General features: G+C 51.9%; 1 protein-coding gene across 4 annotated transcripts in view; it reads left to right on the forward strand.

The window, feature by feature from the left end:
- The window catches only part of Kazn (kazrin, periplakin interacting protein), a 930141-nt gene that overhangs the window by 816602 nt on the left and 91355 nt on the right, over positions 1 to 22184 (forward strand). For all 4 annotated transcript variants that reach the window (XM_026781851.1, XM_026781852.1, XM_013348430.2 and 1 more), the window contains one exon: positions 14443 to 14634. In XM_026781851.1, coding sequence (XP_026637652.1) covers positions 14443 to 14634 — 192 coding nt within the window. The remainder of the gene's footprint in view (positions 1 to 14442; positions 14635 to 22184) is intronic.

The raw sequence follows: 22184 nt of genomic DNA on the forward strand, positions 1-22184 counted from the left end.
TGGTCTACAAGAGCTAGTTCCAGGACAGGCTCCAAAACCACAGAGAAACCCTGTCTCAAAAAACCAAAAAAAAAAAAAAAAAAAAAAAAAGAAAATTCAGAGATCTCTTCAGAGTCTAAGGACTGCCCAGGCTCTGGGGTGTCACATAACTGAACCCATCTCTTTCCAAAAATTGTCTGATCGCTGCTGCAATTGAGTTATCTGCTTATCCCAAGAGTCACTTGGATTCCTGGATGTGGGTTGAGGCTTGCTCCTGGTCAGGGACAGAGAAGGATCAAAGCTGACCTTGTGCTTTTTTTTTTTTTTTTTTTTTTTTTTTGTCACAACTGACTTGGTACGTGGCAGTTCCTTGACTTGCAACGCTGGGAGGGACAGGACAATAACTGGGGTTACTTTCTTATTTTTTTGTTTTTAACATCCTCAATTATTGATGATGCAAACATCTGTCTTGTCTGGGCCACTTAAAAACACCAGCTAGCTGTGCTCTGTGTGCGTGTGTGTCTGTGTGTGTTACGTTGCTTTGTTTTATGACCTCCACCCCTGCCTGTTCCATGAGCCCAGGTACACACATCCATCTTTCCTTCCACTCAGGCTGCCCCTGGGGATCTGGAGTATTTCGCGGGTGTCAGGAGAGAGGTCCCCAGCCCAAGGCCCACACAGTTTGTAGTCTATATGGTTTGAAACTGGCAATGGAGGGAAGGGAAGAGCTCCAGTTAGCTGAAGAGAGCGGGGCAGGAAAGCTGACGCACCGGACTGAAGTGCGCAGGACCTGCTCGAAACGTTTTGCCTCCAGGCCTCTGTTTTCTGGTTTCAAGGTTTCAGTGATGGGCATAGAACCCCCCAGCCTCAGCTTCACCCCGCCACATCCAGTGTTTGTCCCCTATCACTTCAAGCTTTCCCTTATTGAAGTCAGCCGCTTCTCCATGATCACCCTGCGGTCAAGCTGGAGCCCGCCTTCTGGCAGCTTCATTTTCCCATGGAAGCATCCAGCAGGCTCACAGACAGCACCCAGGGCAGTCCTAGCCTGACCCTTCTCTGCCTGTGGCTCATGCCAGCATCACTGTCCCAGGGAGTGCATCTCCTGGGCTTCTAGAGTGGGTTGGAGCCACCCTAGCCGCTGGGGTCTGCAGTCCCTGGTGCTCACCGGCAGCATTCCAAAAGGCCCTGGCTTAAAGATGTTCAGTGTCAGGAGGCCCTGGTCTAGGATAGGAGCAGAGTCGCCGCTGGGTAAATCCTGCACAGCCCTTGCCTTGCTCGCTGCTCTTGGGCCCACAGTACCAATCCTTGTATTCTGTATTCTGTCCAGCTGGCTGTGAGCTGGGTGGGCGTGGGGGGGGTGGGGGAGAAAGCCACCAGGGGCTTTCATTCACATTTTTCAAATGCTTTCCCCCTCCGCTCTCCCAAGAGGCAGCTTGCAAATTGGAAGCAGCCTGACCTTTGAACTGTTGGGGGAGCCAGACAGCCAAGGTCTGGGGCAGGGAAGATGGGAGAGGCTGTTGGGATGTTAGCAGCCACTCCAGGCAGGAAAAAAGACACATCCCTGGCCATAAACTGGAGAATGCCAGGAGAGGATTGCTGTGTTGAACTCCTATATTAGTACTGTGTGGGGCAGCCAGCCCCTAACTGCTGGAAACCCTACTCTGAAAGACCTGTCAGCAAAGAATGTTCTACTTGAGGTGTGGGGACAGAAGGCCCAGAAGTCATCAGGGACAGTGCTGCCAGGCAGGAGGAAAGCCAGAAGGTCATGCGGGTCTCAAAGAAGGAGCAGGAGGGAGGAGAGTGCCCCAGCTGTGTGTAATACTTCTCACCTGCCAGAATGTTCTTTGATGTAGAGATTCATTCACTCTCATCAACCTTGTAAGGTAGAGGAGGGCACCAAGACCTAGAGAGGCATTCGTGACTTTCTGGGGCTCTTGATGAGTGGCAGACACTCAACCTAAACACCTGGGGCTGAAGCCTCTTCCTCACCACTGGGCAACACTACCTCTGGGGAGGTTCCCAAAGGCAGAAGTCACAGAAAGCTCTGTGGTGGGATCAGGGTTCCCCGGGACTCCCCCTCACCCCATTGTTCCTTCCTCTTCCCAAATCCCACATTTTTCTGGGTCCTGGTTATACATTTGATTCATGGGCCACCTTGCCCAGACTTCCCCCCAAAGAAAAGAAATTGTTTTTCTTGTCCTTTTCTGATTTTTTCCCCCTTCTTTTTGTCTTTAGTTCGGGACTCATTTAGTCCAGGCAGCCTTGATTTATCTCTGTAGCCCAGGATGACCCTGAACTTCTGACCCTCTTGCCTCCACCTCGATACTAGAATGAAAGACAGGCTTCATCATGCTGGGGTTTGAAATCGCTACCTCGTGCATGCTAAACACGCACTTGACCAAGCGCGTCACCTCTCCAGCCCAGCCCAAGGAAGCATTTTTTAAAAATACCTTTGTTTGTGTCTAGTCCTGCAGGATGTGGCTTCCTGGAAGGAGGGGTGCAGTAATGGGGTCCCCAGTGGTCTCCCGTTTTGTAGTGCCTAGAAGCTGATGGCAGAGGTCTCCAGATGTGGCCGACCAATTTGGAACTGATAGGGTCCTAGGAGAACACAAGTGAACAGAGCAGCCTGGGGAGACTTAGGTGTGCCCAGGAGGCCGCAGGCTGGAATAGGAAGGGATGGACAGGAGGAGGTGGAGGGCCAGCCTCGGGCTGCACCACCTACCCTGTATGACTAGGCTGAATCACCATTTATCCTTCTAATGAGAACAATAAAACACACCACTGGGTTGAAATCATAAACATAATAGACGTGAGGGCACCTTGAAGGCAAAGTTAAAAGCCACATATTGGGATTTAACAGTCTGGGCCCATTGCAGAGCTTCCTGGGCATAAGGGCACCGTCTTGTCCTGTGTGTCTTGTGGCTGGTCTGAATCCCAGGCTTCCTAGGACTGGGTGTTGGGGAGCACCGTGGGAGATGCCTGCCAGCCAGGTGAACAAGACCCACACTCACTGGCCTGCACTCGTGTGTCAGGTCCTTCTTTATTCCTGTTTTTCTTTCCTTTGTGCCTAAATTTTCTCACTGAAGGAGCCTTGAACCTCGGATTCTCCAATTAGTCTGCTTCTGCCTCTTCCACCTCTTCCGCCGGACTTAGAGTTACCTCTTCCTGCCATATAGGGAACTGAACCCAAAGCCTCATGCATGCTAGGCAGGTTCTCTGCTCAGTTCAGTCCCGAGGCTGGAAGTTTTCATGGCCTTCTGCATCGCAGAGAGAGCCCTGGAGCTGCAAAATTCCTAGAAGGCCTCCAGGTACTCCCTCTGCTGTAGTCCAGGCTTGCTGGGGACCAGCAGGGTTTCTGAGAGCCTCTTCCCCTCAGCTGGGCCTGCTCTTTCTCAGCCCCAGGTAATTTTTCAATTAACTTGATTGGCTAGAGACCCAGGCACCCTGGAGTGTGGGAAACAGACCCAGGCCGGAAGTGCCCCCTCTCCTCTGGCTGAACTGGGCTTCCAGAGAGAGGATCCTATTTCATGTGGGGAGACCAGGATGTGATCTGGTGCCCCCTCTGAGACATCCCAGATGGCGCCTTCTGGGAATCCCAGCCACTTGGCTGTGGTGGAGGCTGTGCTCCTTCCCCCGCCCCAGCCCTTGGTGAGTCCGGACCAGTCTCTCGTAAGTGTCTTTACTGTTACACCGTTTATAAAGTTGGCCCTGACATTTTCATAAGTGAAACATTCAAACTATGCGGAGCGTATTTTATTCCCTCCTGAAGCAGCTGTTCAGTCAGGCCGGAGGATAACGAGGAATGAGCTACACGGTTTGAAGGGGCCTGGCAGTGTTCTGAGCTCTGCATCCCGGAGAGCCTCCCTTGGGGTTGGAGATGAGTGTCTGTCCCACAGCCGGAGGCATCCTCCTTGCTTTCCCTCTGTGTCTACAGGTCCTGCTGACCCTTAGCTGGCCCAGACAGCTGGCTGGCTACCTATGCCGATTGAATTGAGGGCTGATTCTGTGCTAGGCGTTTTTGCAGGGAGCGTTGTCATAACAGCTCTGGGAGCCAGGGCCTACTATGACACCTATTCTCCATGCAAGGGAAAGAAGAGTAACTTTCCAGGGTTTGTGTGTCTGTTTATGCGCGGTGCCCACAGAGGCCAGAACAGGGCATCAGATCCCTGGAGCTGGGGTCGGAGGTGGCTTGAAGTTGCCTGGTATAGATGCTGGGAACTGAACTTGGTCCTCTGAATGAGCAGCACGTACTCTTAACCCCTGAGCCATCTCTCCAGCAAGAGTCAAAATTTGGACCAGGGAGTTGACTTCAGCATCGAGGCTTATCCTGGTCGCTGTGATCATTTTCACAGGGGACTGAGGGAAAGGAGTCACAGGTCACAGGGCAGCAGGCAGCACTCAGTACTTGTCTCTGTGGCCCCTCCGGCTCTGGGACTTGTTCAGGCCAGTCTGGACTTGGTTTTAATGCTTGCCTTAGGGGAGTGCACCAAAGCAGGCATTTCAGCTCTGTCACCGCTGTGTGATGGAAGCCCACACCCATCCTAATGCCCACTTCCCTGGATGTGATGCCTGTTTCCCTCTGTGTGACCACGCACATCTGTAGTGCCCAGTGTCAAGAAGGCTTGACAGGCACTGATGACCTTGAGGTGACATTTGAGAGAGGCTTAGACTCTCCAAGCGCAAGCACATGTTCTAGATTGGCTTCCAGTTTGTAATGACAGGTAGCTTAGTGGTCAAGGGAATGGACCTAGCTAAACCCTTGCTCTGGGTCTCAGTTTATCTGTCCATGCAATGGGAACAAAAGCCTGTTCTTTTCCCCTAGCCCATGATTACCCAGAATTCCTCAAAGCTAGTCAGAGTAAACCTGCTCTGGCAGTGCCAGGGGTTTGCATCGCTCCGTGGATGCCGGAGGCAGCTGGAAAGGAAACTGAGGCTTGGGGTGCTGGCTCAGTCTCTGGTGGACCAGCAGGCCAGCGTGGGCTGACTGAATTCAGGTGATGGATCCAACTTGCCGTGAGCTGTGGTCTCCCTGTGTGGAAGGCCAGGACCACTTCATGGTAGGGTGACGAATGCCTGCTCTCTCCTCTTTTTCCTCCTTGTATTTCCATCCGATTTTCTTTGGTAGGAGGTGGACAAGGAAGTGAGCCAGGGAGGGCTTTGTGAGGTAAGAAAGGAGAGGAGCAGGCAGGACCATCTGGTGCCTGCTGTGTTTCTACCCCAACCCCGTGGATACCTTCTTTCCTGAGGCTGACCCTGGTAGGAAAGAAGGTCAGTCAGAGCTAGATCCTCTTTCAGGTCTGTCCCCTCTGGTCAGCCTCTTTTCCTGGTATTTCGCAGAGTGGCTTTTAGGGCAGGGGCTGGTTTTGAGCTTTGGTATCTGATGGGCTTCTGAGCTGGGATGCACACCTGACCACCAGGACCGGCTCTCTGACCTTGAACTTTCTAGCCCAGCTTCCCATCTTTGCACCTGCAAACTGCGTATGGTTAGCTTGTTTTGGCAGCCCTGGGGATGGAACTCAGGGTATCATACGGGCTGGACAAGGACTTTGCTACTGCGCCACACCCTCAGCCTTTGCTGGTCCAGGCTCTGCCACTGAGTCGCATGCTCAGCCTTTGCATCTAAGGATTGGATCAGATGCTGCCCAGTCTTCTGCACGTGCTTGGTGAGGGACTCTTGGCTCAGATTCAGTGTCAGCCACTGGGTGAACCCCCAGCTGAGGGTATGAACTCAAAAGCTGTGTGATTGGTGCTCTGAGATCTCTACAGGTAATAGAAGAGGAGAAAGGCCCAGGCCCGTGGCGATAGGGCATGCCTGGAAATGGCCTTGAAGCAGAATTAGGAGGTTTGGGATAGTAGGGCTGAGCAAGAGGGGGCAGGACCAAGTCGGGGGCCATAGGAGGCTGGGTCTCTGAGACTCTTTAGCAATGGGAACTGAAGTAGTTGGGAAGGAGGCTCATCACTCTTAAGTAAGATCCGTGTCACTTGTTTCTGGGGGAGGATTATAGCTTGGAGGACTCGGCACACAGCAGGTGCCTTCATATTTGTGGGGATAGGGGGGTGCTCCTCCAAAACTGGCAGAATTGATTTGCCAGGACTCTCTTTCTCTTGAAAGCAGTAGAAAACCTGGCTCAGACTAGCTAGACCATGAAAGTGACTGTTCACTCTCTAATTCAGGTGTAGATCTGTCTTCCGGTGTGGTGTGAGCTACCTTATGCCTTGTAGGCGGTTATTCAAGGCTGTAGGAAGGACCACTAGCGGCCCCAGGGCTCCCAGAGTCTAAGGATGAGCTCTTGGTGGGCTGGCTCGGTCATGTGGCTTCCCCTGAACCAATCACAGTGGTCAAGGTGAGTCAGCATTGATCCAACAAGGACCCATTTCCATTTCTGAAGAAACAGGTGTTGATGAGGGGAGGTTCCCAAAGTCAAGTGGGGGGGGGTGCTGTGTCAAAAAAACAAAAAAACAAAAGGGGCATTTGGAGACAAGGCTAGGAAGACGAAGGCTTGCCACATAGGCCTAAGGACCTGAGTTCATATCCCCAGGACCCAAGTAAAAAGACACGTGTCTTTAATCCCAGCTCTCCTAAGAGAAATAGGAGGCAGAAACAGAAGAATCCCCAAAGCTCACCGGCCAGCTAATCCAGCATACACAATGGTGAGCACAGAGACGCCGTCTGAATAAGGTGGAAAGCAAGGGCCGGCACCTAGGGTGTCCTCTCGCTCCTACTCATATAAGTATGTCTGTATTCTCAAAGTAGCTCGTATGTGTCCGCACTCACACACGAACAGGCACACACAAAGAGGAGTCCCTACCCTGAGAGGCCCAGGTTTAGCCACCAGCAGAGCCTCATCCAGGGGTGTGAAGAAACTGGGAAGGAAGGGCAGGCGGGCGAGCCAGCCTCTCAAGAGAAGCAGTGGCGTTGTGGCTCAGCTCACATAAGATCTGTGGGATTCATTGCACCAGAGCCTGGAACAGCCCTGTCAGACCACCAGCTTTGGGTGAGCGACAGTCAGACTGGTGCTTCTAATTCCAGCCTCCCAAAACATGTGTCCACTAAGGGCTGAAGGAGGTGCCCACATGGCCCTCTCCCATCCTTCCCGAGCAAGTGCATGGTAGGAACTGGCTCCTCAGAGCCACCAAAAGCGAGAGCCCAGGCCTGGAAGCTGTGCAGTCCTGGCCACCTGTCCGTGGCTCCGTGGCCTGCTCCTCTCCTTAGCCAGGAATCACCCAGTGAGAGATGTCTGCTGCTTCATGGCGCCCGCCCAGGTCTCCAGCAGGCCAGAGAGGCCTCTGTTCCCAGGTGACAATCCTCAGATCAAATCCGAGTCTGTCCCTACACTCAGGCTTCCTACAGGATCCCTTCCAGGGCAGGGTTTTAACATCACCTCCAGAGCATGGCCCATGGTCACTGCACAGCCCTGTCCTAGGAGAAAATTGGAGCTCTGCAGTATTGAATGGATGTGTGCAGCTTGCCCGGGGGACGGGGAGGAACCGTGGCCTTCCCCACTGTGTCCTCCCCGAGACAGCTAAGTGATGGGGTTAGTCTGGTGTACTCCAGGAGCAGCCTCTGCAGGGCAGGCAGATTAAACAGGCCCCAGAGGAAAAAAACAATGGTGTGAAATTCCGAGAAAAAGAGGCAGCCTCACCTGGTTCCCAGCATGCCCAGCCACACCCACACTGGGTTAGGAATCACCTTACCCAGTGCTCTGCAGGCCTGGAGGGGCCTTGAGTGACAGCACTCATGAAGGGTGGGAGTCTGTGGCAGTCCTTCCCGTTTGGAAACAGAGCAGCCAAGTGGCAAGATCACATGACAGAGACCCAGAGAATGTGGAATCTTGGCGAGCTCCAGCCGCTTCTCTGCCAGCTGCTAGGAATCATGATGTGTGTGTGTGGGGGGGGGGGGCGTCTTGACATAGGCAGAGGTCCCCAGGCAGGGACCAGGGCAGGAGCAGGGCAAGCCTAGCTTGACAAAGCAGGGAGGTCCAAACCCAGGCCCAGGGTGGCTGTATAGCATTGAAGCTGGCTCGTCCTGCCCGCAATCCTGCCCTCTGGCTCCACACACTGGGAAGTCATTGCATCCTGGCCCTTGCCTGTGACACTTCTGGCCATCACAGAATACTGAGCGCTTTCAGAGCTGACTTTGTAGCAGACCCCCGTCCCCCTCAGACGTCAGGAAAAGTTGGAAGTGCTAGTGGCTGTTTAGAGAGCCTTTGGGATCCTCTGCCCAGCGGTGAGAAGAGAAGGATCATGGGGAAATTGAGATGAAGAGGCTATGCCTGTCACCCCGAGTACACCCTCTAGTCTGGCACCCTCAAGAGAGCAGCCCTGGTTTGCCCCCACGCCGTGTCCCTCTGTGCTTCAGTATCCCTGAAGATGCCTTGTCCTCCGGGGTTCCTGTGATGATGGAGCACCAATGTCACATGGAGATGAAACTTACGAGAGGGCCTGGCGGGGAGGGTTGGCACCACCCAGGCCGAGGTGAACAACAACCTCAAATGTGCTCGTCAGCCAAGACCCTTCTCTTGCCCATTGTACAGTGTAGCACGGAGGAGGACCCGGGCCACTGTGGAGACCTCACTCTCAGCCCTGGGCTGCCAGCAGCCCCCTCCCCATTCTGTTTTCGGGTGCCCCTCCTCCACTAGGAACCCCTTCGCTGGATTCCCACATTTCTGCTAGCCCTGCCCCTTCAGGTGACTTTGTCCTCTCGCTCTCTACCTCAAAACTTCCCTCCAAGGGTGTCTCATTTCCACCTGGCTTCAGGTAAAGTGTCCAGTGTCAGCCACACCACCTGCATAGGACTTGGCCCAGACCCTACAATAACAAGGCCAGCTCAGGCAAGGCCACCTGCCAGGCTCAGACCGGCCCACAGAGAAGCGGTGCACCTTGCCAGAATCTCCAGGCCTCTCCCGGCCCAGCACAGGGTCACCCTGTGACCGACCTTAGGGAAGGATCTAGCATGAGGCCAGCAACCATGGTCTCTAAAAGGCTGGAGGGGGCAGCAGTGATTGCTTTATCAGTAAGCCATCTCTCTGCCTTTCCTTCTCTGCACACATGGCTCAGGTGGCCCTCCTGGGAATATAGAGCCGCCACAGTCCACAGAGCTGCCAAGATGCCTTCTGAAGAGGCCCCCTAGAGAGCACAGGTTAGCTCCGGGGCTGCATGACTCCCTCCCTAGGTTTACTTTGCAGGAGGCCAGAGTCTGAGCTCAGGAGCAGGTGTGTGCTTGGCCGGTGACCAAGGTGTCTGTCCATGCATGGTAGGCAGCACCCTCAGTCCAACTTCCTCACACAGGCTCTCTCTGCCCCGCCCCGTTCTTCTGTCTCCCCTAGGCTAGTGACAGGGCCTGCCTTCCCTGCCCTTCATAAAGGCCTTGAGTGCCCCTTAGCTCACCCCGCAGGTCAAGGGAGGCTATGGCTCAGAGTTCCTTGGGTGCTGAGATCATAGCCTTCTCCAAGAAGACAGAGGACACAATCTCTGTCATGAAATTAAGCCAGGCATGGTGGCACACACTTTTAATCCCAGCACTGGAAAGGCAGAAGCCGGTGGATCTCTGTGACTTTGAAGCCAGTCTAGTTCCAGGACAGGCAAAGCTATGAAAAAAGACCCTGTCTCAAAACAAAGCAAACTGGTGGTGATAAACTACACCTGACCCCCATTTAGAAGTTTCCAGAATGTTTCTATCCAATCTGTGGCTGATGGGCAGCCTGTGCCCCAGGATAACTACAAATGCAGCTCAACATGACATGATAAACTTACTTAAAATTACAAGAGTTGGAAGGATTTTAAAATACTACTACTACTATTATTATTATTATTATTATTATTATTATTATTATTATTATTAATTATTTTAAAATTATTTATTATTTTACTTATTTCAATTTATTATTATTTATCATTACTTTCTATTACTATTATTATTATAATAATATTTTTGTTTTGTTTTGGTGTTTTTTCCTGGAACTCACTCTGTAGACCAGAACTCACAGAGATCCGCCTGCCTCTGCCTCCCAAGTGCTGGGATTAAGGGCCTGCGCCACCACCACCTGTCTGTTGTTGTTGTTGTTGTTGTTGTTGTTTTATTAGCTCATTGCAGTTCCCAGGGCCTGAACTTTGTAGGTAACAGCATTATGTCACAATGTTAAAAGGTTTAACAGAGCCTAAGAGACAGTTGCCTTGTTTAATGTTTACTGAAGGCCAGGAAACCAGCCTTTGCTCCATTCTAGCATTCAGGTCAGATGCCAGGGGTTAACATCAGGAAGTGGAGGAGCCAAGACTGAGCCCCACTAACCGCCTCCACCTGCCTGGCCTGCCTCTATCTGAAGCACCCGGCACTGGGGACACACGCCCACCAGGGCCCTGCCCGAAGCTGGCACTGGGGTGCATGGGAGGAGATCCTATCCCTGTCTTTGAGGAACCCCACATTCTTAGGAGCTTCAGGGACCATGAACCTGGTACAAAGGCTTGGACCCCCACTCACACAGTTGCTGAGATCTACTTCACCATGGGGAGCAAGAGCAAGCTTACCCCTGGGGGAGTGGGGCTGGGGGCAATGACACTGGTGACGAGACCACAGACTCCACTCTCGCTCCATGCCGGAACTGATAAAGACCTGGGTTCCTTTCCTGAGCCTAAGAATGATGTCTTGGATAACAGTGTGCAGTGGGTGGTTTGACCACTATGGAGGGCTAGACAGTTACACAGCCCAGGACTGTGTAGCCCTCTTAGCTTGCTTCATGTGCTTCTTGTAGACACGTGGTGGGGATGTTTGCATGAGGAAATCAGCAAGCATCTCTGTTCCCAGAGTATGTCTCAGGACCCAGAATAGGACCATGTTCTAAAAGCCAGAACAGGGTACTGACACCAGACCACCCAGCCCCAAAGCCTGGCTCTGCTCTTTATCTGTAAGCTTGGCCCCATCATTTAACCTCTCTCTATCTCAAACCCCCAATCTATGAAGCCGGTGTGGTAATAATAGTACCTATTTCATGGGTTCTTGTGGGGATTAATCTACTTAAGACATTGATTGCCTCTTTATTACTAGGTGGCTGTTGCTGCTCCAGCCATTAAATCCACTGTCTGAAGATAAAATGTAAAAAGATTCAGCCTTTCCCCCCCTATACTCCATTGTCCAAAACTGGGTCACACAGGCAACCCTAGCTGCATTGGAGGCTGGGAAATGATAGCTTGTTAAAAGCAGAACTCTTACGGATGAAAGGAGATGGGCTGTGGAGTAGCAGGTTCCCTGGCAGCTTCCATGGTCACCGATTGTGGATGTGTTCTCTTGGGAGGGTATACTGCAACCCCTCTTCCTCAGGGAAGAGGCACCTGGGGCCTCTTGTGTGGGTAAGTTAGCTCCAGGGGTAGCAAGCAGCTCCCTGAGGCAGGAGGATCTCCAAGCAACAGTCACCTGATTGCCTGATTAGGCTTTTGTTGGTGCCTCTGCATCCCTCCCTTCCTGCTCCCTGCCCAGGGGGGTTTGCCCAGTGCAGGGGGGGCTACTATCCATGGTACTGTTTGCCTTTCTGGGCTTGGACAAAGCCAGCACAGTCCCGGAAGCTTCCTGTGAGCGGGCCACAAGCCTTTGCGGCATCTTGGCTTAGCAGCTTGGCCTTCCTCCTTTCTCCCTCAATGGCTGTCTATACTCGCTGGAATGGAGAATCAACAACAGTCTATACTGTTCACTGCCCAGCGCCTTAGCCTCCCGCACCTGAGAGGCGAGTGTGGCCCGTGCGGCTGAGAAACTTGGCTCGTTTTTTTCTTCATTAATTTGAACCCAACGAGCCACCTGTTCTTGCTGGCAAGTGTGTTGAGTTGTGCGGCCACACACCAGAGTCCAGAGTCTCTGTTCGCACACACTAGCAGTAATATCCATGTGGGTTTGCACAGAGTACGCCCCTCTGAGTACATTATGAAGGCCCAGAAAGGGATAGTGTCGTGTCCAAGAACACACACTGCAAGGTACCAAACCCTCTGAGGCGGAAAGCCAAAGTTAACCCCAGTTTCTTCATTGTCCCTTGTTTCTAATGTGTGGGTTTGGTCCCCTCCGTGCAGCCGGCAAAGCCAGCTGTGCGACTCGGTGGTACTCACGTACTGTGGGCAAGGTGCCAGGTACGTTTAAGTGATTTGTTTTGGGGTAGGACCGGGGATGGAACTCAGGGCCTTGGGCACGGTAGGCACACTCTCTGCCCCTGGACCCATTTACCCCATTTTGTACTGTTCACACAGCCAGTGTGGGTACTTGGTAAGCTCGCAGGAGCCTCTCATTTTCCCTTAGTTGTTTTTCCAGCCTGGTTTCCTGTTAGGTGTGTGTGTGGTTCCCATTGGCTACTTCAGAGCTGGGCTTGGCTGGAGGGCAGGACCTCAGAGCTAGGCACACCTGTTTGGGTGGTGCGCGTGGTGCCAGGGCCACCCCCATGTTCGCTCTTGACCAAGCTCAGGTGCAGCAGCTGTTTGTGTTTTCCACCTGCACCCACTGCCTCAGGGTGTTCTAGCAGTGCCAGCCCCTGGCTCACTCTGCTTCCTGTGCCTGTGACCTTGGGAGGGGGCAGCCCCACTGGGAAGAAGCAGCGCGCATGGTCCAATGAGAATGTAGGCCAACACAAGCGAATGCCAAGCCTAAGCGTGTTCCACACACTGCTGGGGATATACATACCCTAAGAACGACCCATGGCTTCCTTGAGGGCAGACTTCTGTGTGTCTGGGATTTTACTTTGTTGTGTTTTTCTTAATCTGGCAGCCCTGACTGGCTGGGCTTCCTGTGCTGTGTAGCAAACAAGACCCCAAGAAAGGTCATAAAATTTGTGGAAGAGTTGGCAAGGGACTGACAGGGCCTCTTGGGAACCACCGCTTGCCTGCGTGGACAATAAGAACTCAGTGGCTTCCTCAGAGAGCCTTGAAGACACATCGAAGCCATTCATTTACTATCAGGATGGGCAGATGAAGACCACTGGTCAAGGGGAGGAGCGTTCCAGAGACTTGGGTGCCACTAAAGATGGCAAGCCAGAGCGAGGGACAGGTGGCTGGGGATAAGGCCCTTTGTGATCCAACCTCCCGCCTGGAGAGAGGGCTGGGCCGGGACCACGCAAACTTACTCTGCAGGTTTTCAGGGGATGTGACAGTCAGCAGCCTCCACTGGAGTCCACCAGTGTAAGACAGAGCAGCCAGGCGCCTCCCCACTCCGGGGTCTTTGGGGAAAGAACCTGCCTGAAGATGCGCAGTGGAGCACAGATATGTGTCACGTGAAGGGGGTGAGCATAGGGAAAGCTGGAGGATGATGGGAAGTAGGAAAGACCTTGGCTGTTGTGGCTGGGAATGGGAGGGAACAGAACTGGACCTGCCTACAGTGGAGACCCTGGGGCTGTTTCCGGAGCTGTCACTGTGTCCTTCAGCTTGGTTCTTCCCCTGCCACATCTTTTTTTAGAGGGTGGAGGAGGTTCAGAAAACTATATAGCCCAGGCTAGCCTTGAATCCATTATTAGCCCAGGCTGGCCCGGAACTCGTTATTAGCCCAGACCGACCTCTTACACTGGTGTGAAGCAAGTGTGCCACCACACCTGGTAGCTTCATTCTTGACGTGACATCGTAAGTGTGATCATCACGAAGGCCTACATATGATCGTGTACACGAAGGCACGACCAGTACATGCCACCTCCTGTGTCTCCCGCCCCTGTGAGGGCACAGTGCTGCCCCCAGCACTCCTGGCAGTTTGAGGTTTATTGGTCTTAAAGGGACACCCCAGGGCCTGCAGGACTGCAGTGGCAGGTGATGTTCCATGAGCTGTCATCTTTAAAGTCTCATTACCTGGGTACCTTCTGAAGATGCAAGGCTCTCGGGATGCGCACACAGGGCTGCATATAGATGCTGTTATGTCCTACACCCGTGGTCCCCCCATTCTTGGGGTTATGCCTGTCAATGCTATGTTCTCTGTGGGTTATAGAACCCCCTCCTCCCATGGGGCATTTGCTCTACAAGATGGAATTGCCCTTAGTCACCAATTCTCCAGTGTGACACTATCCAAACCCTGACTCACCACCAGAGTCACACAGTGGCGCACCATAGCCTGGCCTTTCAGAGTTCCTTCACCTCTCTGCCTCAGTGGCCTTATGTGTAAAGTGGGGATCCTGTTGGTACCAGGCGCAGGTTTGGGGGAGTCTATAAGAAATCACACATAGAACTTCCCTAGGCAGGGGGTGACTTGTGGTCAGAATGTTGATGCCTGTGTCTGTAGCCGGCAGGGGAACAATGTTGATGCCTGTGTCTGTAGCCGGCAGGGGAACAATGTTGATGCCTGTGTCTGTAGCCGGCAGGGGAACGCTGAGTGGTCACAGAAGCATCGGCGGCTCAGGAGAGTGGCAGCTGCGGGTCCAGGGCCCACTTGGGAAAAGTTCCTATGTGCACAGCTCACAGGAGTCACCTGAGCCCTTCCAGGTCCCCCACCTCTGACCAGCTGCTCTTGTCCCCTAGTGCTCCTGCGAGAGGAAGTGGTCCAGCTTCAGGAGGAAGTGCACCTTCTCCGGCAGATGAAGGAGATGCTGGCCAAGGACCTGGAGGAGTCACAAGGCGGCAAGTGCTCCGAGGTCCTCTCAGCCACGGAGCTTCGGGTACAGCTGGTGCAGAAGGAGCAGGAGCTGGCCAGGGCCAAAGAAGCCTTGCAAGGTGAGTGACCCGCAACAGGGGACAGGCTTGGACCATTCTGAGCTTCCTGGAGTTGGTCCCTGTCACATCCTGATTCAGGGTGACAGTAGCCATGAGGAGTGAAGAGCAAGTGGGCTTTTAAAAAAGTGTATTTGAAGACAAGGAAGTCTTCAAATTAAGGCTGCATGTGCCTTTAATCCCAGCACTTAGGAGGTAGAGGCAAGCAGGTGTCTGGAAGTTCAGCCTGCTCTACAGAGTGAGTTCCAGGACAACCAGGGCTGTTACACAGAGAAACTCTGTCTCGAAACACTAACAACAAATTTATTTGAAACTTTTGTTAGTATATATTTTATATAATAATGGGCTCGTTATGACATTTTCATAGATGTATATAGCGTATTTTAATCACATTCATACCCATCACCCTCTCTTGTCCCTCCCACTCCACTGCTCCCTTCCTCTTTCCAACCAGGCGCCCTTTCTACACCCCCCCCCACATTGAGTCTCATTAGGGCTGAATGTGGCACCTTCCCAGTGGTTTCACCACTGAAGCAGACGTCTGCTGTGCCTTTACACAACTATTAACTGCCCACAGATTCTCAGGCATGGGTGGGGCCGCGGAAGCCATCTCTGATAGACCAAGACACTGAGCTGCTGCAGAGGCTATCCTGCGTTCTTGGGAGCCTGTGGGACCTCCCTGCTCAGGACTGAGCTTGTGCTGGGCTCTGCTGGAAAAATGTCTGCGGCCCCACTTATCACTCCTGTTCCCCAAGGCAGGCTCTGAGAAGAGGCTGAGTGTATTCTCGTCATTCCGACCAGTGTAGTTTCCCTTTGAGATGCGGCATTGTGCAGCCCTGGCTCTGGGGAGACCCTTGAAGCTATGCAGGCATGTTGGAAGTCTCTTGCTGGACCCCAGTTTTGTGGTTACCAGCTGGCCAAAGATTACACACCAACAAGCCACAAGTGCAACCAGGTTCCCTGAAACAGCTCTCGGTTCCTTTTCTCCTCCTGCAAGGCGACTTGCCCATTCTCTGGGCTTCAGGGAAGGTTCCAGACAGTTTTTTGAGAAATATAGGAAACCTGTCTAAGACGCAGCTGCCCTGCGCTTTGAGAAATTGGTCTACAGTGTCTCCAGAGAACAGCTTTTGGGGTGTGCTTGCTGCTGACTTGAAAGAGTGCATTCAACCTTTTGACATTTGTGACAGATGTCATCTGCAAAGGTTCACACCTGAGAACCGTGCAGTTCAGTCACAAAGCGTAAAGAATTGCAAAAACAAGCCTCATGTTTTAAGTCAGTCTATGATTCTGTGCCGTCCCCGAGGGCTGCGGGTTGATCACGTCTGTCAGACATCTAGAAAAGCTGTGTCCCTGAAGCCAGAGCTTCCTTGTTACTTCAACCACCGCGACACCAGGAGCTGTCAAGGTTTACATTTGACCAGTCCTGGATGAGCATCTCAGGTTGGGGAGAGGAGCGTTTGAGCCTCCAGGTCCGTGAGACACCATGCAAGGGACCACAATGGTGGCTCACGTCAGGTGTCCTGTCAGGAGCCTGGTCACGCATTGCTGTAGAGCAGCAAAGAGTCTGGGGTATGAACTTTCTTGCTGTCTAGCTTTGCCCCAGTGAAGTTCTCACATTATGAAGGAAGAGGGACTTTTGTTGGCTGATGAGCCGCCTACATCCCAGCAGCTTTCCCTGACCCTTGCTTTGGTACGCACAGCTGACTGAGCAGGTGGCCATGTGACACATCATTGACATCCCCCAGGGTGTGTAAGGAGCCGTCGGGAGGATGAGTGTGTACAGCTTTCAAGGCATATGAGGGGGATCTTATTTTAGCGATGTGTTAGTTACTGTTTCTATTGCTGTGAAGAGACACCACGACCGTGGCAACCCTTACAAAGGAAAATATTTAATTGGGGCTGGCCTGCAGTTCAGAGACTTAGTCTGTTATATTCATGGTGGGAAAAATGGCAGCACACAGGCAGTTGTGGTACTGGAGAGGTAGCCAAGAGTTCTACATCAAGATCCACAGGCAGCAGGAAGAGAGGGAGCCACTGGGTCTGGCTTGAGTGGTTGAAATCTCAAAGCCCACCACCACTGACGTGCTTCCTCCAACAAGGACACACCTACCCTACCAAGGTCACACCTTCTGATAGTGCCACTCCCTATGGGTTATGGAGGTGATTTTTATTCAAACCACCACAGTCAGGGTTGCTGTGACTGGGTATTGATGGTGTGGGCATTGTGACCCAGCTACTACATAATGGCTGCATGCTTGGGAAGTCATTTTCCAAAGGTGCCTGCTTTTTCTCCATGCAGCCATCTAGAGGTCCATTCCAGCCCGGGTGGCTGTCCTTTACTCGGCTCAAGGACCTCGTAATATCCCCTGCCGTCTTCACTGTGGAGTCTCGTGGCCTAGAGTCTCCTTGGTGCTGCTCAGCCCAGGCTGTACACGCCCAGGTCCTTGGTCTTGCCGAGCCTGACACTCCATGCAGAATTGGTGCTGGCTTGGGAAGCCACCAGACTCTGCCTCTTGCACCTTTCCCAGAGTTTATTCCAGGGACAGAGGACCTTTCCTCCCCTGCCCTTGGCCAGGAGCAGAATTCTCAGCTGTGTTTGCTCTTCAAGACCTGGAAGGAGGCCGTTTATGGGCCAGGAGGCATATTCAGGGACCTAAGCTTTCGTTCCATCCTACCCTGACCAGAGCAAAGGGCAAGAATCCAGGGTTGCACGAAAGTGAGAATTAAAAGCAGTGCTGTCTACATCGACGAGCCCAGCTCCCCTGGAGCACAGCATGCAGAGTGAGCATCCGACACCCCTGGTGTGCTGAGGACGTGTTCTAAGATGCTACCTGTACAGTATGAAATCTGTGTGCACTAGGTGTTTTTCCATTCATGTGTCCTATGATAAAGGTTACCATACAGGTTAGGCACAGTTAGAGCTTACCCAGGGAAGCTAATAATAGAACAGAACAGTTGTGACTATCTATTCGAAATCATTAAGGGGCCAGGAGATAGCTCAGATACAAACCCATGACCTGCGTTCAATTCTCGGCACTCAAATTCAAAAGCAAGGCATGGCGGTTTGCACCTGTAAACCCAGCGCTGGGGAGGCAGGGACAACAGAATCCCGCAGGCTGGCTGGCCATCCTGCCTAGCAGAGTCAGTGAGCACCAGGCTCTATGAGAGACTTGTCCCAAAAAATCAGGTGGAGAGTGACTGAGGAAAACACCTGGCCCTGCCCTCCAGCTTCCACACACATACACATGCAGGAAGTAACTTAAGACTTCTAGGACTTTCTATTTAGTATTTTTATTGACCATGAATAATGCATAGATGTGGATAGTACAGGTATCTTTCCTTGAATTGTCGTTATGGTATGTCTTATCTCCTATTTTATTGCTGTGATAAGGCACCATGACCAAAGCACCTTGCAGAAGAGTTTGTTGGGGGCTCACAGAGTAAGTCCATGACTATCATGGTGGGGAACATGGCAGCAGGCAGGCAAGCATGATGCTGGAGCTGAGCGCTTACGTGTTTGAGACAATAACCATGACCAGAGAGAGAGAGCCAACTGGGAATGATAGGGGCTTGGAAACCACTTTAGCTCAGCCATGGGGTGGCCAGCTCTGGAGTCAGATTTGAACTGAACTTGTACCCCAGCTCTATCTATCCCTTGACATTTTCCTTTATACCCTAGGCTAGCCTTGCACTCGCTATATAGCCTAGGCTAGCCACCAGGTCACTGTGATTCATCTGCCTCGGCCTCCCAAGGGCTGGGATTGCAGGTATGAACCGCTGCCACATCTGGCTCGACCTCTCACTAATTTTGACCTTGTCTAAATTTCCCAACCTGCCTGAACCTGCATTCCTTTGAGGTAATGGTAGTGCCCGTGTTTCTTACCTTCAGGGCAATGAGAGTGGCTGCCTCTTAAGCCAAAAGGGTTGAGTGATGTGCAGGATGACTGGCTCACTACTTCCTGTGATCTATACAGAAGCCCAGTGATTGGCAGATACCAGAGGCAAGGCCTGCCTTCTCAGATCTCAGAGCCACTACCTGTCTGGCTTCTAGGCCAATGGCACCCCCGAGCCCATGCACTCAAGGCCACAGGGTCCCTGAAAAGCTAGTGGCTGGACATGTCCAGTCCCTGAGAGCATTCCACCTGGAGTCCCGCAGCGTCCTACAGAACTCGTTTCTGCACCAGCCCCTGCACCAGCAACTGCACAAATTGCAGACAGATGTGGCAGGTGGAGGTGGGGCATGCAGAGGGATTTATGCACTGTAATGAGGAGAATGAGCAGACGTGGGCGGACGGACGTGTGCCTGCGGAACAGGCAGCAGATGGCAGTGACACTTGTTAACAGTCCATGGCCCCAGGGAAAAGCAATGCCCCAAAGACTTCCGCCCTGGCAGAGGCCCCACCTCCACCATCTTGCAGTTTAGACGAGACCTTAAGTTTGCAGCTTGGGTGAGGATTGGGAACTCACGCAGGCACTGGCACAGTGGTCTCCGAATGCTGACATCAGACTGGGAAGAGAATCAAGTGTGGGAAGCCAGGGGCTTGGAGGACGCCTCTGCTGCCCTGGGGGTGAACGTGGGCATGTTGGTTTCGGGTGTTTGGTCTCCTCGTGAGTTTAAAAGTAGAAAGCAAATGAGCAAGAAGCATGGTAGTGGGTGTATCTAGCCCCTCCCCTAGATACCCCGTGACCCCCACTGTGCTCTCTGGGAGCTCGAGGGACCATCTGCTGTTGATAATTTCCCAGGATTCCATTTCCTGACTTCCCTGTAAATCGCGGCTGTCGTGAAAATGGCTTTCTTTCATTTTTTTTCTTTTAAATCTCTTAACAGTGTGTTGAACATGCTGAGCAATTTCCAACAACAATAAATACGATTCGAGGACATAATTTTTAATGACTGCATAATGTTCCACCAAATGGAGGCTCCATTATTTATTCAGCCATTTCCCTGTCATTGGACATCTGAGCTGTTCCCATGTTTTCTCCTCGCTCTCTCTTTTGGCCACTATCACATGACAAAGATCCGGCTTGAAAACCTGTCTTTTCTGTATTGTATTTCTAGCTTAGTGCGCACTCGTGTGTGTGCGTGTGTGTGTATGCGTGTGTGCGTGCGTGTGTGTGTGCGTGTGTGTGTGTGTGTGTACACATGCGTGTGAGAGACTCCTGTTCATGTGCATGCATGCATTTGCCAGGGTGTTTGTACAGACAGCTTGCAAGAATCATTTCCTTCCTTCCTCTTCTATGGGTCATCAGGATTGGCAGCAGGTGCCTTTACCCTCTGAACCATCTCATCAGCCCTGTTGTTTGTTTGTTGAGCAAGAGTCTCATATATTCCAGACTGGCCTCAGAATTGCTATAGTCTAGGGACTGGCTTTGAACTACTGATCCTCCAGTCTGTTGAGTCCTGAGTGTTGGGATTATATGCTGCTACACCTTGTTGGTATGGTACAGGGGATCAAGCCCAGGCCTTGGTGCATGCTAGGCAAGCAGTCTACCAACCGAGCCATACTTTCAGTCTCTAATTTTATTTATTTATTAAATTCGCTTTATATATGCATATATATAGCTGGAGTTAAGGTGGTTGTGAGCCACCTAGTGTGGGTGCTGGGAACTTAACCTGGGTCCTTTGCCCGAACAGTGAGTACATACCCACTGAGACATCTCTCCAACTCCTGTTTCGTAGATGCTGTCTCTCAAACTTTTCTCAAGCTCTTAGTGAAGTGAAAGCCCTCAAGCTGTTTCTGGGGTTTGAAATATTACTGTTTGCCATTCTTCACCCTGGTGAAATGTCTGAATTCTAACTGATTCTGAAATAGCAGCAATGAGCCTGATACGTGTTAGCATCCCTTGCATTGATTTCTTTTGTTGTTTTATTTTGGTCGTTTTTGTTGTTGTTTGCTTGTTTCTAGACAGGGTTTCTCTGTGCAACAGTCCTGGCTACCCTGGAACCCCCTTTGTAGACCCGTCACAGAGATCCGCCTGCTTCTGCCTCCCTAGTGCTGGGATTAAAGGTGTACGCCACCACTACTGGCTAACATGGATTTTTGAAGTGAGAAGTGACTAAATGGAGTCAACATGTGTTTTATGTTTTTGTGTTGTTTGTTTTTTGAGGCAAGGTCTCTCCATAGCCCTTTGGAGCTTACCTTGTAGACCAGCAGTCTCAAACACACACAGATCCTCCTGCCTCTGCCTCTTGAGCTGCCCTGTCCAGCTTTTGTTTGTTTTGAGGCAGAGTTCAACTGTGCAGCTCAGGCTGGCTGGCTTAAATTCACAGCAATCCACCTGCTTCTGCCTTCCAGGTGCCTGGGTTATAGGTGTGAACTGGCACACTCGGCTTTACTGCTGTTTCTGAACAACTCCTCTGCCTACATCATAGCTCAGTGCAAGCCCTCTGGGCTCCTGTAGTGCTCTGGTGGAAAGCTGACCTCACCCACGAGGAGCTGGAAAAGAGAGGCATATACCATTTGCCTTAATTATGTAGCCATGGCTACACTTTGTCAGCAGGAAAGTTCATGAGTGGCAGGTAGGTGGTTTCCTGAAGAATCTGTTGTTGTTTCGTGTAGTCCAGCTGGGCTTCGAACTCCCTGTGTAGTCAAGGCTATCCTTGAACTTCTGGTCCTCCTGCCTCTGCCTCCCAAGTGTTAGGATTATAGGCACACACCACCACACCAGGTGGATGGTCCAAAGGTTGAGTGTTTCATTATCCATTATCTATGTGTTAATGTCACCAGCATTGTCTCCCCAAAAGTCGTCTTAGTATATAAAGATCTTAACGTACCATCATGGTGGCAAATCAGCTTTGCTGGACGAACTCAGATTCTTATTGCTCTGAAATAAACTTTAAAAATATTATTATTAGCTGGACTTGGTGGCTCACATTTTTAATCCCAGCATTCCTTGCAGGGCGGGTGGATCTTTGTAAGTTCAAGGTCAGCCTGGCCAACAAAGTGAGTTTCAGGACTGCCAGGCTATGTAGAGAGACTCTTGTCTCCCAATGTTGTATTGCTATTATTGTCATTGTTGTTAGTCCCCCCTCCCCCCCCCCCCCGAGACTGGGTTTCTCTATAGCTTTGGAGCTGTCCTGGAATTTCCTCTTGTAGATCTGGCTGGCCTTGAACTCACAGAGATCCACCCGCCTCTTCCTCCAGAGTGCTAGGATTAAAGGCATGCCCGGCCACCACCCGGCTCATTATTTATTACTACTAGGTGTGTATTACACGTGCCGTGGTGCATGTATAACGAACAGAGGACAACTTTGTGGAGTCAGTTCTTTCAATCCATCCCTATGGGGATCTGGGGATTGAACTCAGGTCCTCGGGCTTGCATGGCAAGGGTCTATCCCAGGTCCTCTGGAAGAGCAGCCAATACTCTTAACCATCATCATCACTCCAGCCCCCAACCCTGTAGCTTTGGCACTTCATTTCCAGTTCCTCTCATGGTGTACTGGTTGGCTTGTTACTGCCGTTCTTCTCCTCCTCCCTCTCCCTTCCTCCTCCTACAGAGTTTCATATAAGTCAGGCTACCCTCAAACTAACTATCTAGCCAAGGATGACATC

Source organism: Microtus ochrogaster, chromosome 10, assembly GCF_000317375.1.
Source record: "Microtus ochrogaster isolate Prairie Vole_2 chromosome 10, MicOch1.0, whole genome shotgun sequence".
Classification (NCBI taxonomy): domain Eukaryota; kingdom Metazoa; phylum Chordata; class Mammalia; order Rodentia; family Cricetidae; genus Microtus; species Microtus ochrogaster.